Source organism: Diadema antillarum, unplaced genomic scaffold (genome assembly GCF_040938485.1).
Source record: "Diadema antillarum isolate AM-2024a unplaced genomic scaffold, OU_Dant_1.0 seq00001421_RagTag, whole genome shotgun sequence".
Taxonomy (NCBI): domain Eukaryota; kingdom Metazoa; phylum Echinodermata; class Echinoidea; order Diadematoida; family Diadematidae; genus Diadema; species Diadema antillarum.
Genome location: NW_027272173.1, coordinates 496,484 through 510,642, shown reverse-complemented (window position 1 = coordinate 510,642; position 14,159 = coordinate 496,484). Strand labels below are relative to the sequence as shown.

Genomic DNA, 14,159 nt, shown 5'->3' with positions numbered 1-14,159 from the left:
CCCCCTAGGGATGCTACCTGCCAAGTTTGGTGAAAATGAGTCATGGGGTTCTCAAGAAGACGATGAAAATGTACAATTTAGCCCCATTAGAACCCCTCCCCACCCCCTCCCCTGGGTCCAAGGGGGGCACCCCTGATTCTGCCATGAACAAACTTGAAACTACAGTCATCAATGTACTAACTCATAGTATTAACTTAGCTCTATCACTTCTGGTTCTAGAGGAGAAGTTTTTTACAGATTCCTTAATTTTGGGGGGTTTGGGCCTCCTGCCTGGGGCCCCCTGGGTTGGGCATGGTGCCCATTTTAACAAATAGAGTTCCTAACCCCCTAGGGATGCTACCTGCCAAGTTGATGAAAATTAGTCTTGGGGTTTTCAAGAAGAAGATGAAAATGTAAAAGTTTACGCACGACGCACGACGGACGACGCACGACGCACGATGCACGACGCACGACGGACGCCGGACGAAGGGCGATCGCAATAGCTCACTTGAGCCTTTGGCTCAGGTGAGCTAAAAAGTATGTAGGGGGGAGGTGTATTTGAAAGCAGTGCATAATGCAACTTTTATTTCCCAATTGCCAGAATTGCCATCATGTACAGCACGCGGGATTGCTTAGTTCAGAGAAATAGAAAAAAATCCCTTGAAAAATGTTATCCCACAAATCAATGGAACTACTGATTTTGTAAATAACCTCCCTACCATAATAATAATACACACAAACACACAAACAAACACACACAAATATTTGTAACATTGCTTCCAAAATGCCTCTAGTTTTATAACTTTCTACGCAATTATTCTAACATGATTTGTAGTTGCATGTACTCATGGTCAGACTATTAAATCTGTTATGCTAGAAGGATTTATATTGGCATGCGTAATCAATAATTCAAAAGCAATTAAAAATTATTTCTTTGAAGAATATGGTTTGAATTTTGAGTGAATGCAAGAAGCCCTCAATTTTCATGAGCTGATAGCAAGTTTGCATTCTCTACTATTAAACTCATCAAACACTGGTTAAGCAACAGACACAGCTACACCTGGCATAAAACATCACACACAACACATACACAAAGAAAACCACACAAGCATGTTCAAACACACAAACCTTTACATCTGCCCCTTTCCCTGCCACAACTTAACATAAGATCATAGTCTGGTACTACCATGTCAAAAGTGGTGTGCAAACATCATTAGAATCACCTTATCAGCACATGCTCATGCGCATACACAGCAACTGTCACATACCCCTCTCTGTTTCTATTTGTCTGTCTGTTTGTCTGTCTGTCTGTCCGTCTGTCTCTCTAAAGGAGCTAAAGCACACACACACACACACACACACACACAATCTCTCCCCACTCTCTTTTTTAAGGAACTGATGCGCAACACACATGCACACGGACATAAACACACACACAACAACATCTTTGCGTGTAATGGTGGAAAATGTGCCAGGAATACATAGCCGGCCAGACAGGTAAGACAGCGACCGTTGCAACCTGTTCCAGCTGCACTAATATCACAATCACTAACGTTGCAGACATCTCATGCCCGGCGCCCAAACACACTTACCTCATGTCCTGCGGGGTGAGGAAAATGAACTGGCGATATGATTGATCCTTGGCAAACTGCTGCATCATTTCCATACAGATTCTCCTGTTCATCATGTCCTACACAATCAGAGGATAATGAACAGACAGATATAATAATTAAAGGGACTGTACAGTACTGGTTGGGGTGAGGATTCAGCTTGTAACATTTTGGAGATATTCAGAAACCACTCCATGAAATGTTTAAAGAGCGTACAATTCTAAGGGGAATCAAAAGTTTATTGGATGAAAATCGGTTTTGAAATGACTGAGATATTAAAAAACAAAGTAAAACAGAGGAGATCCTAATAAAAGTCGTGGCCTGTCAATTTTATTGGATCGCTTTTCGGCTATCTCAGCCATTTCAAGACCAATTTTCATCAAACAAACATTGAATCCTTCTTGAGATTACATGCTCTTTCATATTTCATAAGAGGTTTCTCATTATCTCACCAAACAACGTTAGGTCTCAACCAAAACTATACAATCCCTTTAAGGCAAGTCTGCAGAGAAATAGCGGCTGATTACTTGATTGGAAACAGCGACCTTTTGATTACAGGAAAATATCATCAATTTCAATCATACCTCCACTCCCTCACCCCCATCCCCCCACAATTTCCCTATTGTCTAACTATATAGACACGGTAAGGTAACAGGTTTGTACATAAAATTTGAACAGCATAAAACTCCCTTACTGGTTCAATTCCTCAAGACACAGGAGAGAAGTGCAAAATCAGCTATCACAGTGAGCGATGGAAATACATATAATACAACACCTAAACAGATTCTAGCTATCAGATTGGTCAACTGCTCGTCACATGACATGCAGTTTAACATACCGTTGCACGCTGTCACTTGTTTAGCATCCAGTTTTTGTTGATCAATTTTGGATATTGCACCCTGACTTCATCCATTTAAATTCACTCCCATGGTAGGCTCATAATCAACTCATACCACTGCACACCTCTGGTGTCATGTTTCATACTTTGTAACAGACAGTCAATCAGCTGCAAACATGCAGTCAATCACTACTTTACTCTTAACAATTTCAACTAATCGTGGTGGTACAACTGTGCAACAATACAATTTTATCATACAAGGCAAGTGCAAAATGTGTCTCGCCCATTCACGTAGAAGAAATTGTTTTTCTAAATCCAGGAGGTTTATTGACCCCACCTATGACCTTTGACCTTGTGGTGACCTTTAACTCCCCAAGGAACATTTACCAAGTTTGGTCACAAACAGACATATGGATCAAAAGTTATGAGCCATAATTGAAATGCGCCATAAAAACTTAACATTGGGCCCTAAAAGTTCATTGACCCCTGTCTGTGACCTTTGACCTTGTGATGACCTTCAACTCCCTAAGGGACATCTACCATCAAAGTTTGGTCACAAACGGACATAGGGATCAAACGTTATGAGCCATAATCGAAATCCACCATAAAAACTTAACATTGGGCCCTAAAAGTTCGTTGACTCCTGTCTATGACCTTTGACCTTGTGGTGACCTTCAAATTCCCAAAGGACATCTATCATTCAAGTTTGGTCACAAACAGACATATGGATCAAAAGTTATGAGCCATAATTAAAATGTGCCGTAAAAACTTATCATTGGGCCCTTAAAGTTTGTTGACCCTTGTCTATGACCTTTGACCTTGTGGTGACCTTCAACTCCCCAAGGGACATCTACCATCCAAGTTTGGTTACAAACAGACATATACATCAAAAGTTTTGAGCCATAATCGAAACGCGCTGTAAAAACTTAACATTGGGCCCTAAATTTCATTGACCCCTGCCTGTGACCTTTGACCTTGAGATGACATTCATGTTTTGTAAAATGTGTAACTTTGTATAACCACTCTTCCCTCCAAGTTTGATTGAAATTAAAGTCGTCAGTAGAGAGTTATTCAAGTTTTTGTAGCGTGATGGACGGACAGACGACGGACGGACGGACAGACGCCGCAGGCGACCCCTTAGTCTCCCCGCACCTCTGGTGGGCTCGACAAAAATTTTTCCCCTTTCAGGAAATAAGGATGCCATTTCTAGCTGTTCTACATTTAGAATACGGCATGGACCACATTCGTTGATGTCAGAGGTGTTTTATAAAAAGTGTATGGTCCTTACTCAAGCAGAGGAATATTTCGCACTCGATAGAAAGATGAAGTGCACTATCTAACTCTGTTTTGCCTCGTTGCATAGCATGCCTCATCTTTCCTCTCGTGCAAAAGCCTACCCCACAGCACTCCTAAAGATTCGCTATCTGTATACTGGTCTAAACCGAATGACGATGGCTCCTACATCGCTGTGCTTACCATGAAGACGTCAAACTCGTCCATGACCCTGAAGGGTGACTCGATGGATTCCCACAGCGCCATGATAAGACAGACGGTGGAGAAGGAGCGCTCCCCTCCCGACAGACTCCGCACGTCGGTGGCTGACGTGTCCTGTCTTCGACCCTTGAGAGCCTTACTCTGATCCGAATCAACCTGGTTTTTGATTTGCAAATAGAGAAAAATAGAATTTCCATCATTTTCTCATTGACTGAACTGACATGAAGTGATTTATACAGAAACCTTGCTATAAGGACGTCACCATGAATGTTGATTTTATCTTGTTTTAGCCATTACCTTGCTGTGTACCAAAAAAGAAATTAACTAAAACCAGTAATGGTAAACTGGGGGTTCCATGACATTTGCACCTGTGACAATTGCTCCTATGAATTATCTGCATGCTAAGCTAAAAATAAATTCTACCCACAAACATAAGCCTGACCCTAATCCTAATCATCCCATCAAACTAAACCTAAAACCCTATCACAACCCTAACCCTAAGACCTCAGAGAAAAAAATAAGACCGAAGCAATTATCGCAGGAGCAAATGTCGTGTCACCAAACCAGGACTGCCAAATTCACCTTGTTAAAAGTGGTACCTCATTGTGAGTGAGCACGTTTTAACGAGGTTTCCCTTTTATAAGCTAAGAATGTTCACTGCCACAGAGTGCCAATGTATCTCCAGAACTGACCAAAATTCTATGTATACCATTCATTTGAGAAAGGAATCATGTGGGACATCAAACGTCTGGGGTCTGAAAGTTAGAATAATAGGGCTATCACAAAAAATAATCAGCAGCAAGACTGTCTAATCGTACACCTCCACATCAAAGAAGAAATGCGGCTAGTACAGCGCAAACTAGAGATGTGACACCATAGCAACGGCATACAGCTGCAGAATCCAAAGAATCCTCTGGTGATTTTCTCTTCCAGGGGATCCAACACCCTACATCCATCCAGCCACGAATTCCCTCACATAACCATCACTCACAATCAGGTTGAGCTCCCCTGCCACGTGGTTGAACTTGATCTGACCGGAGTAGCCACGAGTGGACATCATGGAAAGGAAGAAGTACTTTGTCCGTTTGGCAATGTAGCGGCGAAGGTCGTTCAACCTCACAATCCTCTTGTTCAGCTGATCTTCCAGCACCTGAAAACAAACAATAGCCACAGGCATTTACAACACATAATACAGTGGAACCTCTTTACAGCGAGGTCGAATACAGCAAGATACCTGATATAATGAGGTAATTTTGTAAGTCCATTTCTTTCATATTTGATTGTTTTTATCCCTGGAATAACGAGATACCTGATTAAATTGAGTTAATTAGCAGGCCCATACCTGTTAATTTTTTGCTTTTATCACTGATATGATAAGATATCCAATTTCTGGAGGATAATCAAGAGGTTCAAAGCTGTTCATTGTACTGAGGTTCCCCTGTATTGGGAAGTTGCAGTGATGATGATAATAATGATAAGAAATCATGCTTTAACTCCACCTAGCAAAGGCAGTCAAGGGGCAGGTAGAAACAAGTCTACCCTAAAAACAAGGTCCTTAAGTGCCATACATTCCTCATGGTTGCTTGATCTTTGGTACCTCAAGCAAACAAGTGCCTCAGGATTAAAGAACCCTTGCATGATGATTACAGTTGGGTGCAGAATAATGTAGAACTAACAACAATAACACAGAATATAATCTGATATTTAACAAGTAACATATGAAGAGATTTTAATGATGGAATGAAATAACTTCATGAATATTTCTTAGTTAATGTAGCAATTTAAAGCTTTTATTTTGCAATCATGAAACATAAGTCAAAGGATTGCAAGCTGTATTGATTTTGTGCACAGTTCAAGGATACGATATATAATCGGGATTAATGGGGCGGACCATTGAGGGAAAATAGAAGGGGAAAGGGAGGGGGGAAAGGAGAGGGCAAGGAAGGAGAAGGGGGGATTGCAATCTGTACTCATTCTGTACACAGTGCACAGATTAGCAGCCAGGATTGAAGGGAGTAGATTAGGGGGAGAGAAAAAGGAGGGGGAATGAAAAGGGCAAGGAAGGGGAAGGGAGGGAAAGGAAGGGAGAAGGACAAACCAGACAGGATTCTCACTCGTATCATCTTCTTGCTGCTCTCGATCTGTGTCTCAACTGTGGAGTACTTCTGTTTCTTCTCATTGTATGCCTCTGTGATTATGTCTGGATCTCCTTGTCTGAGGAAAAAGAAGAAAATTTGGAGTTTTTGCCTGTTTCAAAAGCCCACTCTCCATTTTAATTAGATGAGTGCTAATGTACTGCAGTAACGTAAAGCATGATATATTCGCGGCATGAAGTTTTCACGAATTGCCTCTGGCATTCAATGCATATACTAGTGTAGAACTTTTTTGTGCATTTGAATTTCGCGAATCTTGGCACTCGCGAACATTACTTGTTTTACAGTAATGTTCCTCTCTGTCCTACACCAAAGGGACAATGTCTTTGCCTGAAAACAGGCAGCCCTCACTCACTACAGTCAACTCTACATAAAGCCATCTTAACAGGACTAAAGAAAATGCATCAACTTTAAAGGCATAATTTACCTTTTGCAGATGAAACAAAAACCCAGCATTAATGCTTCAAAATAGTTCTAAAATAATAATAACTAGAGAGGGGCCGTCAAAGGCGGCAGACCCACGCCTAAGTACAAAGTCGGGGTAAACATAATGTGCATTCGGTCATCTACCAGAATTCGGCCACTTAATTGCCAGTCTGCTTTATCACCAGCCAGTGAGTTCTACCAAAGATCGTACACTGAAGTGTACGATCTTTGGTTCTACAGTCACATCACACGCAAATCACATCATTACACATACGGTATTAACACTCATTCACGTACAGGAAAGTCCTTAAGTCTCCTCCAAAAATCCATCGAAAATCCCAAATTCCACCGTCAAAGTGCAGAATCGGAACTTTTCCAAGCGCGCGCGAATTAAGTCCAGTTTTAAGAGTATTGTCTACGCGACGGGTCGCGGAAAAAGCGCTAAAAATCGAGAAATACGCCGTTTTCTTGCGGGATATTTTGATTATAGCAAGCCGAGAGTGTGATGATATCAAAGGTCGTATGAGTGTACGATCTTTGATGGTATCCACAAAAGCAAAAAAGAAAAACAAAATTTACGTACCCCCTAGGCAATTACCCCTATGATTAGTGTCTACGGGAATTATTCAATGCAAGGGTTGAATGCAAATGTCTACTGCACCAGTATTCGGCCACCAACGAGTGCCGCAACGTCCCCGGTGCAATTTTGCACCAACAGTGTAGAGCGCGATGCATTTTCAGCGGCCTTGCACACGCATTGACATTGAGCACGCATATCGTGCAGTGTGACTGCGACCGAGCAAAATGCTCCTCCAACGAAAAAAACAATCAATGTTAATTTGAAAAATCATCAAAATACGGGCCAGTTTGTGATGACGGAGAACGAACTTTCATAAATCTAGAAGGACATAGTCCCTCAAATAGGCCTAAACGTAAATTTCGGAATTCTTACGAACATTTGAGCAGCGAAGTCGGATCGTTGGGGAGTTTATGTTTTCGTATGGTAGCGGAAAATCGCAAAGTGAGAAACGGGAAATTTTCGGAATGGTCACTATACCATGGGGTCAAAACTTCAAGGTCACACAGAATTTGCAAGGGTCAATCGATTATCACCAAAATCTAATCGATTCTTTCCTGTCATTATCCAAACATTCCCTGAACATTTCGTGCAAATCAGTTTACCCGTTCTCTTGTTATCTTGTACACAAACAAACAAACAAACAAACAAACAAACAAACAAACAAACATACAAACAAACAAACAAACAAACAAACAAAAAACAAACAAACAAACAAACAAACAAACAAACATACGGAACCCTTTACATAACCCCCTGCCGATTTTCATCGGCTTGGGTAATAATAGTCAGTTCTTAGAAACGCATAATACCATAAGATAGTCTCTATGCGTGTACAAAATAATGAAACAAAATGTATCACATATTTCTCTATTCAAACATGTAATCAACAATTGTCAAAAAGGTGAGTTTTTAACACAGATTTGAATTTATCAAAATCTGTAATGCATCTAACACTGAGAGGGAGATTATTCCATAATGAGGGTGCCATTTTTCCAAAAGACCTATCACCATATGTCTTAGATTTGATTTTGAGCGCAGATTACGACCAGGATGATATGGCTTGATGAGTTCACTGAGATATGCAGGGGCATTTCCATGAAAACATTTGAATACAAGGGTCAAAATCTTAAACCTGATACGAGTTCTTATGGGCAACCAATGAAGACTACGAAGAATGGGAGTTATATGATCAAATTTCCTTTTGCGTGTTACAAGCCTTGCGGCTAAATTTTGTAAAATGTTAGTTAGGATTAGAAACATCCAATGCAAAAATCTGAACAAGTGAAATCAATGTTAAGTACTGTTAAGGGTCTATGGCAATTACCCACCCCAGACCCTTCCCCTGGCCCTAATCCTAATCCCATTCCTGAAACTAATCCTAAAACCCTAACCCAAACTCCTAACCCTAAACCTAACCCTAAACCTAACCCTAATCTAACATGTACTAGTGTCCAGTACATTCTCCACTACAGAAATTGACTTGAATGTACACTTCTAATGTTCCCATTTCATGTCATTATGGACTAGTTAAAAACAAAAATGTCTCTTTAAATCACTGAACATTCCTCTTAGTTAAGTCAACATCATGTACAAGATGTACCCTGAGACAGAAATTATCAGATGTGTTTACAAAGCATTCTGGAGCAGTTCAAAATCGCTGTAATAAAAAAAGAGTATAATTTTAGAAGCACAACAAAAAAGGGGGGGGGGGGGAGGGGGCAGTGCCTTTAAACCCTCTACCACGACTCACAATTTCTTCTCCTTCCGGATCTGCTTTGCCAGCTGAGCGACCTCCCGCCTGATATTGTCTGCCCCACGGGTGAGATCCTCCGGCCTCTCCGGACAGATTTGTGTTGCCTTCTCCAGTTCCTCCTGTTGGATTTGCAAACAATACATATTAAGTTTTTTTTCATGTGCCGTACTGGTAGGCGTGATCATGTCACCCCCTTCCTGAAGCAGCTACATTGGCTACCAGTGGCACAACACATTGTTTTCTAAATCTTACAATTGTGTACAAGCGTCTTCAATGGAAAGCTCCTATCTATCTTAGATCTCTTATCGTCCCATACTACTCTGCTCGACCTGGATTACGTTCAAGTACAGATAGCACCTTACTCCACGCACCCAAAACTTTGTGATGGCTGCACCGCGATTGCGGAACGCTCTACCACAGTTTGTCTGTATTTCCCCATCCTTTGATGTCTTCAAGAAGAATCTTAACCCTAAAAAGACTGGGGGGGCCTATAAGGCCCCCCCCTCGACATTCCGCGCGATTACTCTGCAACACGCAATGCTCTCGCCGCGATGCTCTATGACTTTTTTCTTTCAAGTTTCCCGCACATTTTGACACCAAATTTGTGACGCCCGGGGGTACGGTTCTGAAGTAACATAACATTTTGTACATGCATGTGAGGCCGAAAATGGCTCAAAAATGTGATTTTGTGTACAAAGTCAATGCAAATTGAGTTTTTTCACATGGTTCATATAAATATGCTTATTTTTACTCTCGATGGCTAAAATTAATTTCTTTTAGGAGTATTATGCTTCAAAAAGTGTCTGCCACAAATTTTGTTAAAAAAACAAGAAAAACAAAAGGTCGAAAAAAACAAAGAAATACATAAGAAATTCATGAAACAATAAAATAAATAAGAAATTAATTTTGATACCGAATTTTTTTTCAAGTGCATTTGCTAAGAATGCCACAAAGAATAATTAGACCAAAAATGAGCACTTTTGGAGCTTTATTTACTGATTTAGATCAAAGAGTCTGATTTCTCGCATAAATTAGCATAATTAATCAAAATAAAATAAAAGAAGACTATTTTGGAAAATTTAAATATACGATCTTGTAGATTACATCGCACACTATCATTGTGCAAATTTTTGCGGCGATCGCGTGATCCACGGCCGAGATCTTAAGGGGGGGCCCTTTAGGCCCCCCCCCCCCCCCAGTCTTTCGAGCTACCAAAATAGCCCAGTCTTTTTAGGGTTAAGACTTTTCTTTTTTATACCAATCTGTGACTGAATTTTGTTGTAAAGTGCTGTGAGACCAGTCATTGACTGTGTAAGAGCATTATATGAATGATCTGGCTGTATTATATTGTATTGTATTGTATTGTATTGTAAGTTTACAAATTTCAGGAAGAGTATTCTCTCTTTGTACAAGGTATCTTCCCACTTTGCAATCTTTTCCAGGAATCAGGGAAGCAAAGACTGCCAAAACTGTTTGATTTGGATCTCACCACATGCCTAATCATGTATATGCACAGATGCGCACAGGACAGACAAACAAACAAAATGAAGCCTTCTGACACAGCAGGTTATAGTTCAGTTATGCCTTCCATTTTGTAAACGAGAAACCTACTTCTGTATCGCAATGGAATGGGTACAATCATCCAGACTGTAAAAGAAGCCTTAAACCAACAAATTCTTTTTCAGGATTTTCTTCTATATAATTTTTACACACACCCAAACATGGGAACAGGAGGCTCTCTTTGGCGATCTTTATGGTATGCGCGCTTACATTCTGAATGCACAATGAGCACATTAAAAGTAAATACAATGGCATCTGAACACTCTTCCGATAAACACCGGGGTAGTTCCTTGTGACATCAATTTGACACACATCCTTTAGCAACTATGAAAAGCCTATTACAAAAGTGGAAATGCTCGTGCAAGCAACTCTCTGTGCTCAGCCGGATAAGATGAATTTTTTACATATACACGGTCAAAAATCTGTGCGCTTTTATTTTCGAGCTGGTTTCTTGTTGTAAGAAATAACAAAAATTTCCACCTTTCCACTACTTAAAGGCCATGTTTACCTTTGGGAGCAGTGATTTCAAAAATGTTCAAGATATCACATTTGATGCATATGCGTAGGTCTGTTGTGCCACAAAACATCCTACCATAAAAAATTTTCGCAATAAAGCCTAAAATATAAGGAGATATCAGTATCTTTCTCAATAAACCGTAACTGTAGACGGTTTAGTCTGGAAAAATTTTTATCATAACTATTGTTCACGTTTTGTAAATTTAACAATACTTAACATTGATTTTACTGATTAAAATTTTTACAGTGGTTGTTTCTATCCCTAACTCACATTCTAGAACTATTTTAAAGCGTTAATGCTAGGTTTTTTGTTTCATCTGCAAATGATAAATTATGCATTTAACTCTTTATGTGCCACGTTCGCACGCCCACCTCAGTCGACGGCATGCCAAGTTCGCATATTCTGCTCAAACGCAGAAACCCGCCCAAACCTATCTATAAATTGCCAAATGCCACAATGCAATGAAAGCGTTTCTCACGATTCCGTTCCTCTCATATTTAGCTTGCATTTCACGTGGTGATTGACTAGCAATCGGTGTTCCCTACTGGATTTGCGTGTAAATTCTAAGTTTCTGCCACTGTTTTGTGTGCAAAAGTCATGCTTTTACAGTAATTTAGCTACTGGTCACTTGAAAGAAAAACAATCAAAGATTTGACATACAATTTACATCATAGCAAAGCTTGCAATTTTCTCTACAACTTTGTGCACTACATGTCCAGTTCAACAGAAATCTATAAAAGTTACATAGATATGAAAAAGAGAATGTTTTCTCAAAGTATGACTACGTTGGTGTCTCAAAATAATGTGTAGCACACAGGGGGTTTCCACCATGGCACATGAAGAGTTAACTGATGGTTGTGGGCTGTGACTGTGTGTACATACATTGACTCTCTCCATCTCCTCAGCTAGCTGCCTGCTGAGATTGGCAATACTCGCCAGCAGCTCCTTCTTCTTGTCCTCGTAATGTTTGCGAGCCTGCTTGGTACCCTCGACCTCCAGGCTAGCCTGGGTCATTTCATCCTGAGGGGATAGAATCAACACACAAGTTTAAGCCATCGAGTCCTAGACACAACATATCTATGGTTTTGTGCTGTGTTCTTTAACCCGTTGAGGATGAGTCCCGAGTATACTCATGCAAGTGTCTATGGAAAATGCATGTTGTAGCAAAATCAGTCAATCCTCAACGGGTTAAATGCATACCATATATTTCATAAATTCTCTATTATTTTTTTTTCTTCAGGGTGTTTAAATACTCCCACAAAAAATAACAACCTATCTACAACAAGAATCTGTCCACGACATCATCTGTCAATGATTGCTAAAGTACTAATGGCATTAACAAAAGATTTTACTGTTATGGAAACATGCAAGTCAGGTTGTCTTGAAGAAGGAGCATTTCATTTGTCAGGCACTACTAAAGTACTATAAATGTGATTAACAAAATGCATAACATGGAAAGATGCAATTTATGATCTGTGTAAAAGAAGGTGCATTCCAGTGTCTTTTGTTAATCATATTTGTACTTTAGCAGTAATTGACCCTATCAGGGCAATTACCCCGTTAGGGCAATGACCTTGTGGCTAAATACTGGTTAGTGATAAGGTTAGAGTAAAGATTAGGGTTAGGGCTGGGTTTAGGGTTAGAGTTTGGGTTAGGGTTAGGATTTGGTTCAGGATCAGGATTAGGGTTAGGGTCAGGGTAAGGGTCTGGGGTAATTGTCCAGGGGGCATTTGCCCTAGATCCGTGATTGACAGATGTCATCAACAGATCTTGGTGCAACATTTTGTATGTGTGTGTGTGTGGGGGGGGGGTATCTCATTAATCTCTTGGAAAATATTAGAAAAATTACTATTAAAAGCAGCGCACATTCATACAAATAATGAGCAGGGCTTATAAATCAAGACAGGCCAACATGTATTTGTATTCCATAGTCCTTTAAACATTTTCCCCATATTAAGGCTCTTTTCATGGGTGAAAACATATGGTTTATATACCAGCAAATGAAGTAAATACAGGGAATGACACACTGCAGCTGCCATTTAAAACTCACATGATAGTAAAATATTGTGACAAAATGGCACCTTTGAATGTTTCTATAGATAAATGACACTATATAAATGCTTTTTATGACCATCATCATCAGAATCAGAATCAGAAAAAAGCTCAGATCCTTGGAATCTACCTAACTTCACTATCACTTTTACTACTGCCGTGACTTGGGCTGGAGGCATTTGTTCCCATCGAGCAACTGTCTTGTTTAAAAAATGGTCAGAAATCTAGTCATCCTTTAATAGACTACACAGAGATCAACATGACCACATATCACATGTTACCTGCACAAACTTAAAGAATGTAAAGTCAATCCATAAATTTAAATGCACCGGACACATAACTGTTCTTTAATTTACAAAAAAGGTATTACTGTGCATTTGTCTCTAGGATGTTATAACATGGTCATAACAAAATTCTTGTTAAAATGAACAAAACTTCAGGTCCCAAAATTATCACCTATATATCTTGATGTACTTTAATTTCTGCAATAATGAAAAATATCACTGAAGGTGATTAATACCCCCGCCCCGTGACGACAGTCTTACCCAAGGAATGATCTTTCCTTGATCTTCTGCCATTTAAATGCCGTTACCATGGCAATACAGCTTCCGACACGTCCGAAAAATATGTCTTGCACATCTTCCCACCAAGACTATTGTGTGTGCCACATTTCATAAGCTTTTGTCAAAAACTGAGGAAGTAGTTCAATCCACAAGATCTTTCCTTGATCTTCCGCCATTAATATGCCGTTACCATGGCAACGCAGCTTCCGACACGCCCAAAAAATATGTCTTGCACATCTTCCCACCAAGACCAATGTGTGTGCCACATTTCATGAGCTTCAGTCGAATACAGAGGAAGTAGTTCAATCCGCAAGATCTTTCCTTGATCTTCTGCCATTTATATGCCGTTACCATGGCAACGCAGCTTCCGACACGTCCGAAAAATATGTCTTCCACATCTTCCCACCAAGATCAAGGTGTGTGCCACATTTCATAAGCTTTGGTCAAAAAACTGAGGAAGTAGTTAAATCCGCAAGATCTTTCCTTGATCTTCTGCCATTAATATGCCGTTACCATGGCAACGTACTTTCGGGTACTGTCAAAAAATGCGTCTTGCACATCTACAACCAAAGGCACACATCTGTACCAAGTTTCATGGAAATTGGGCAAAAACTGAGGAAGTAGTTTGCAACAC

General features: G+C 40.1%; 1 protein-coding gene across 1 annotated transcript in view; it reads right to left on the bottom strand.

The window, feature by feature from the left end:
- Positions 1-1,571: 1,571 nt before the first annotated feature.
- The window catches only part of LOC139709257 (structural maintenance of chromosomes protein 6-like), a gene marked incomplete at its 3' end in the record, with an annotated part of 32,799 nt that continues 20,211 nt past the window's right edge, over positions 1,572-14,159 (bottom strand). The window contains exons 18-23 of the mRNA XM_071621207.1: positions 11,793-11,930; positions 8,831-8,952; positions 6,036-6,135; positions 4,913-5,071; positions 3,904-4,077; positions 1,572-1,669 (exon numbers count right to left, since the gene is read on the bottom strand). Of these exons, the coding sequence (XP_071477308.1) occupies positions 1,572-1,669; positions 3,904-4,077; positions 4,913-5,071; positions 6,036-6,135; positions 8,831-8,952; positions 11,793-11,930 (791 nt within the window). The remainder of the gene's footprint in view (positions 1,670-3,903; positions 4,078-4,912; positions 5,072-6,035; positions 6,136-8,830; positions 8,953-11,792; positions 11,931-14,159) is intronic.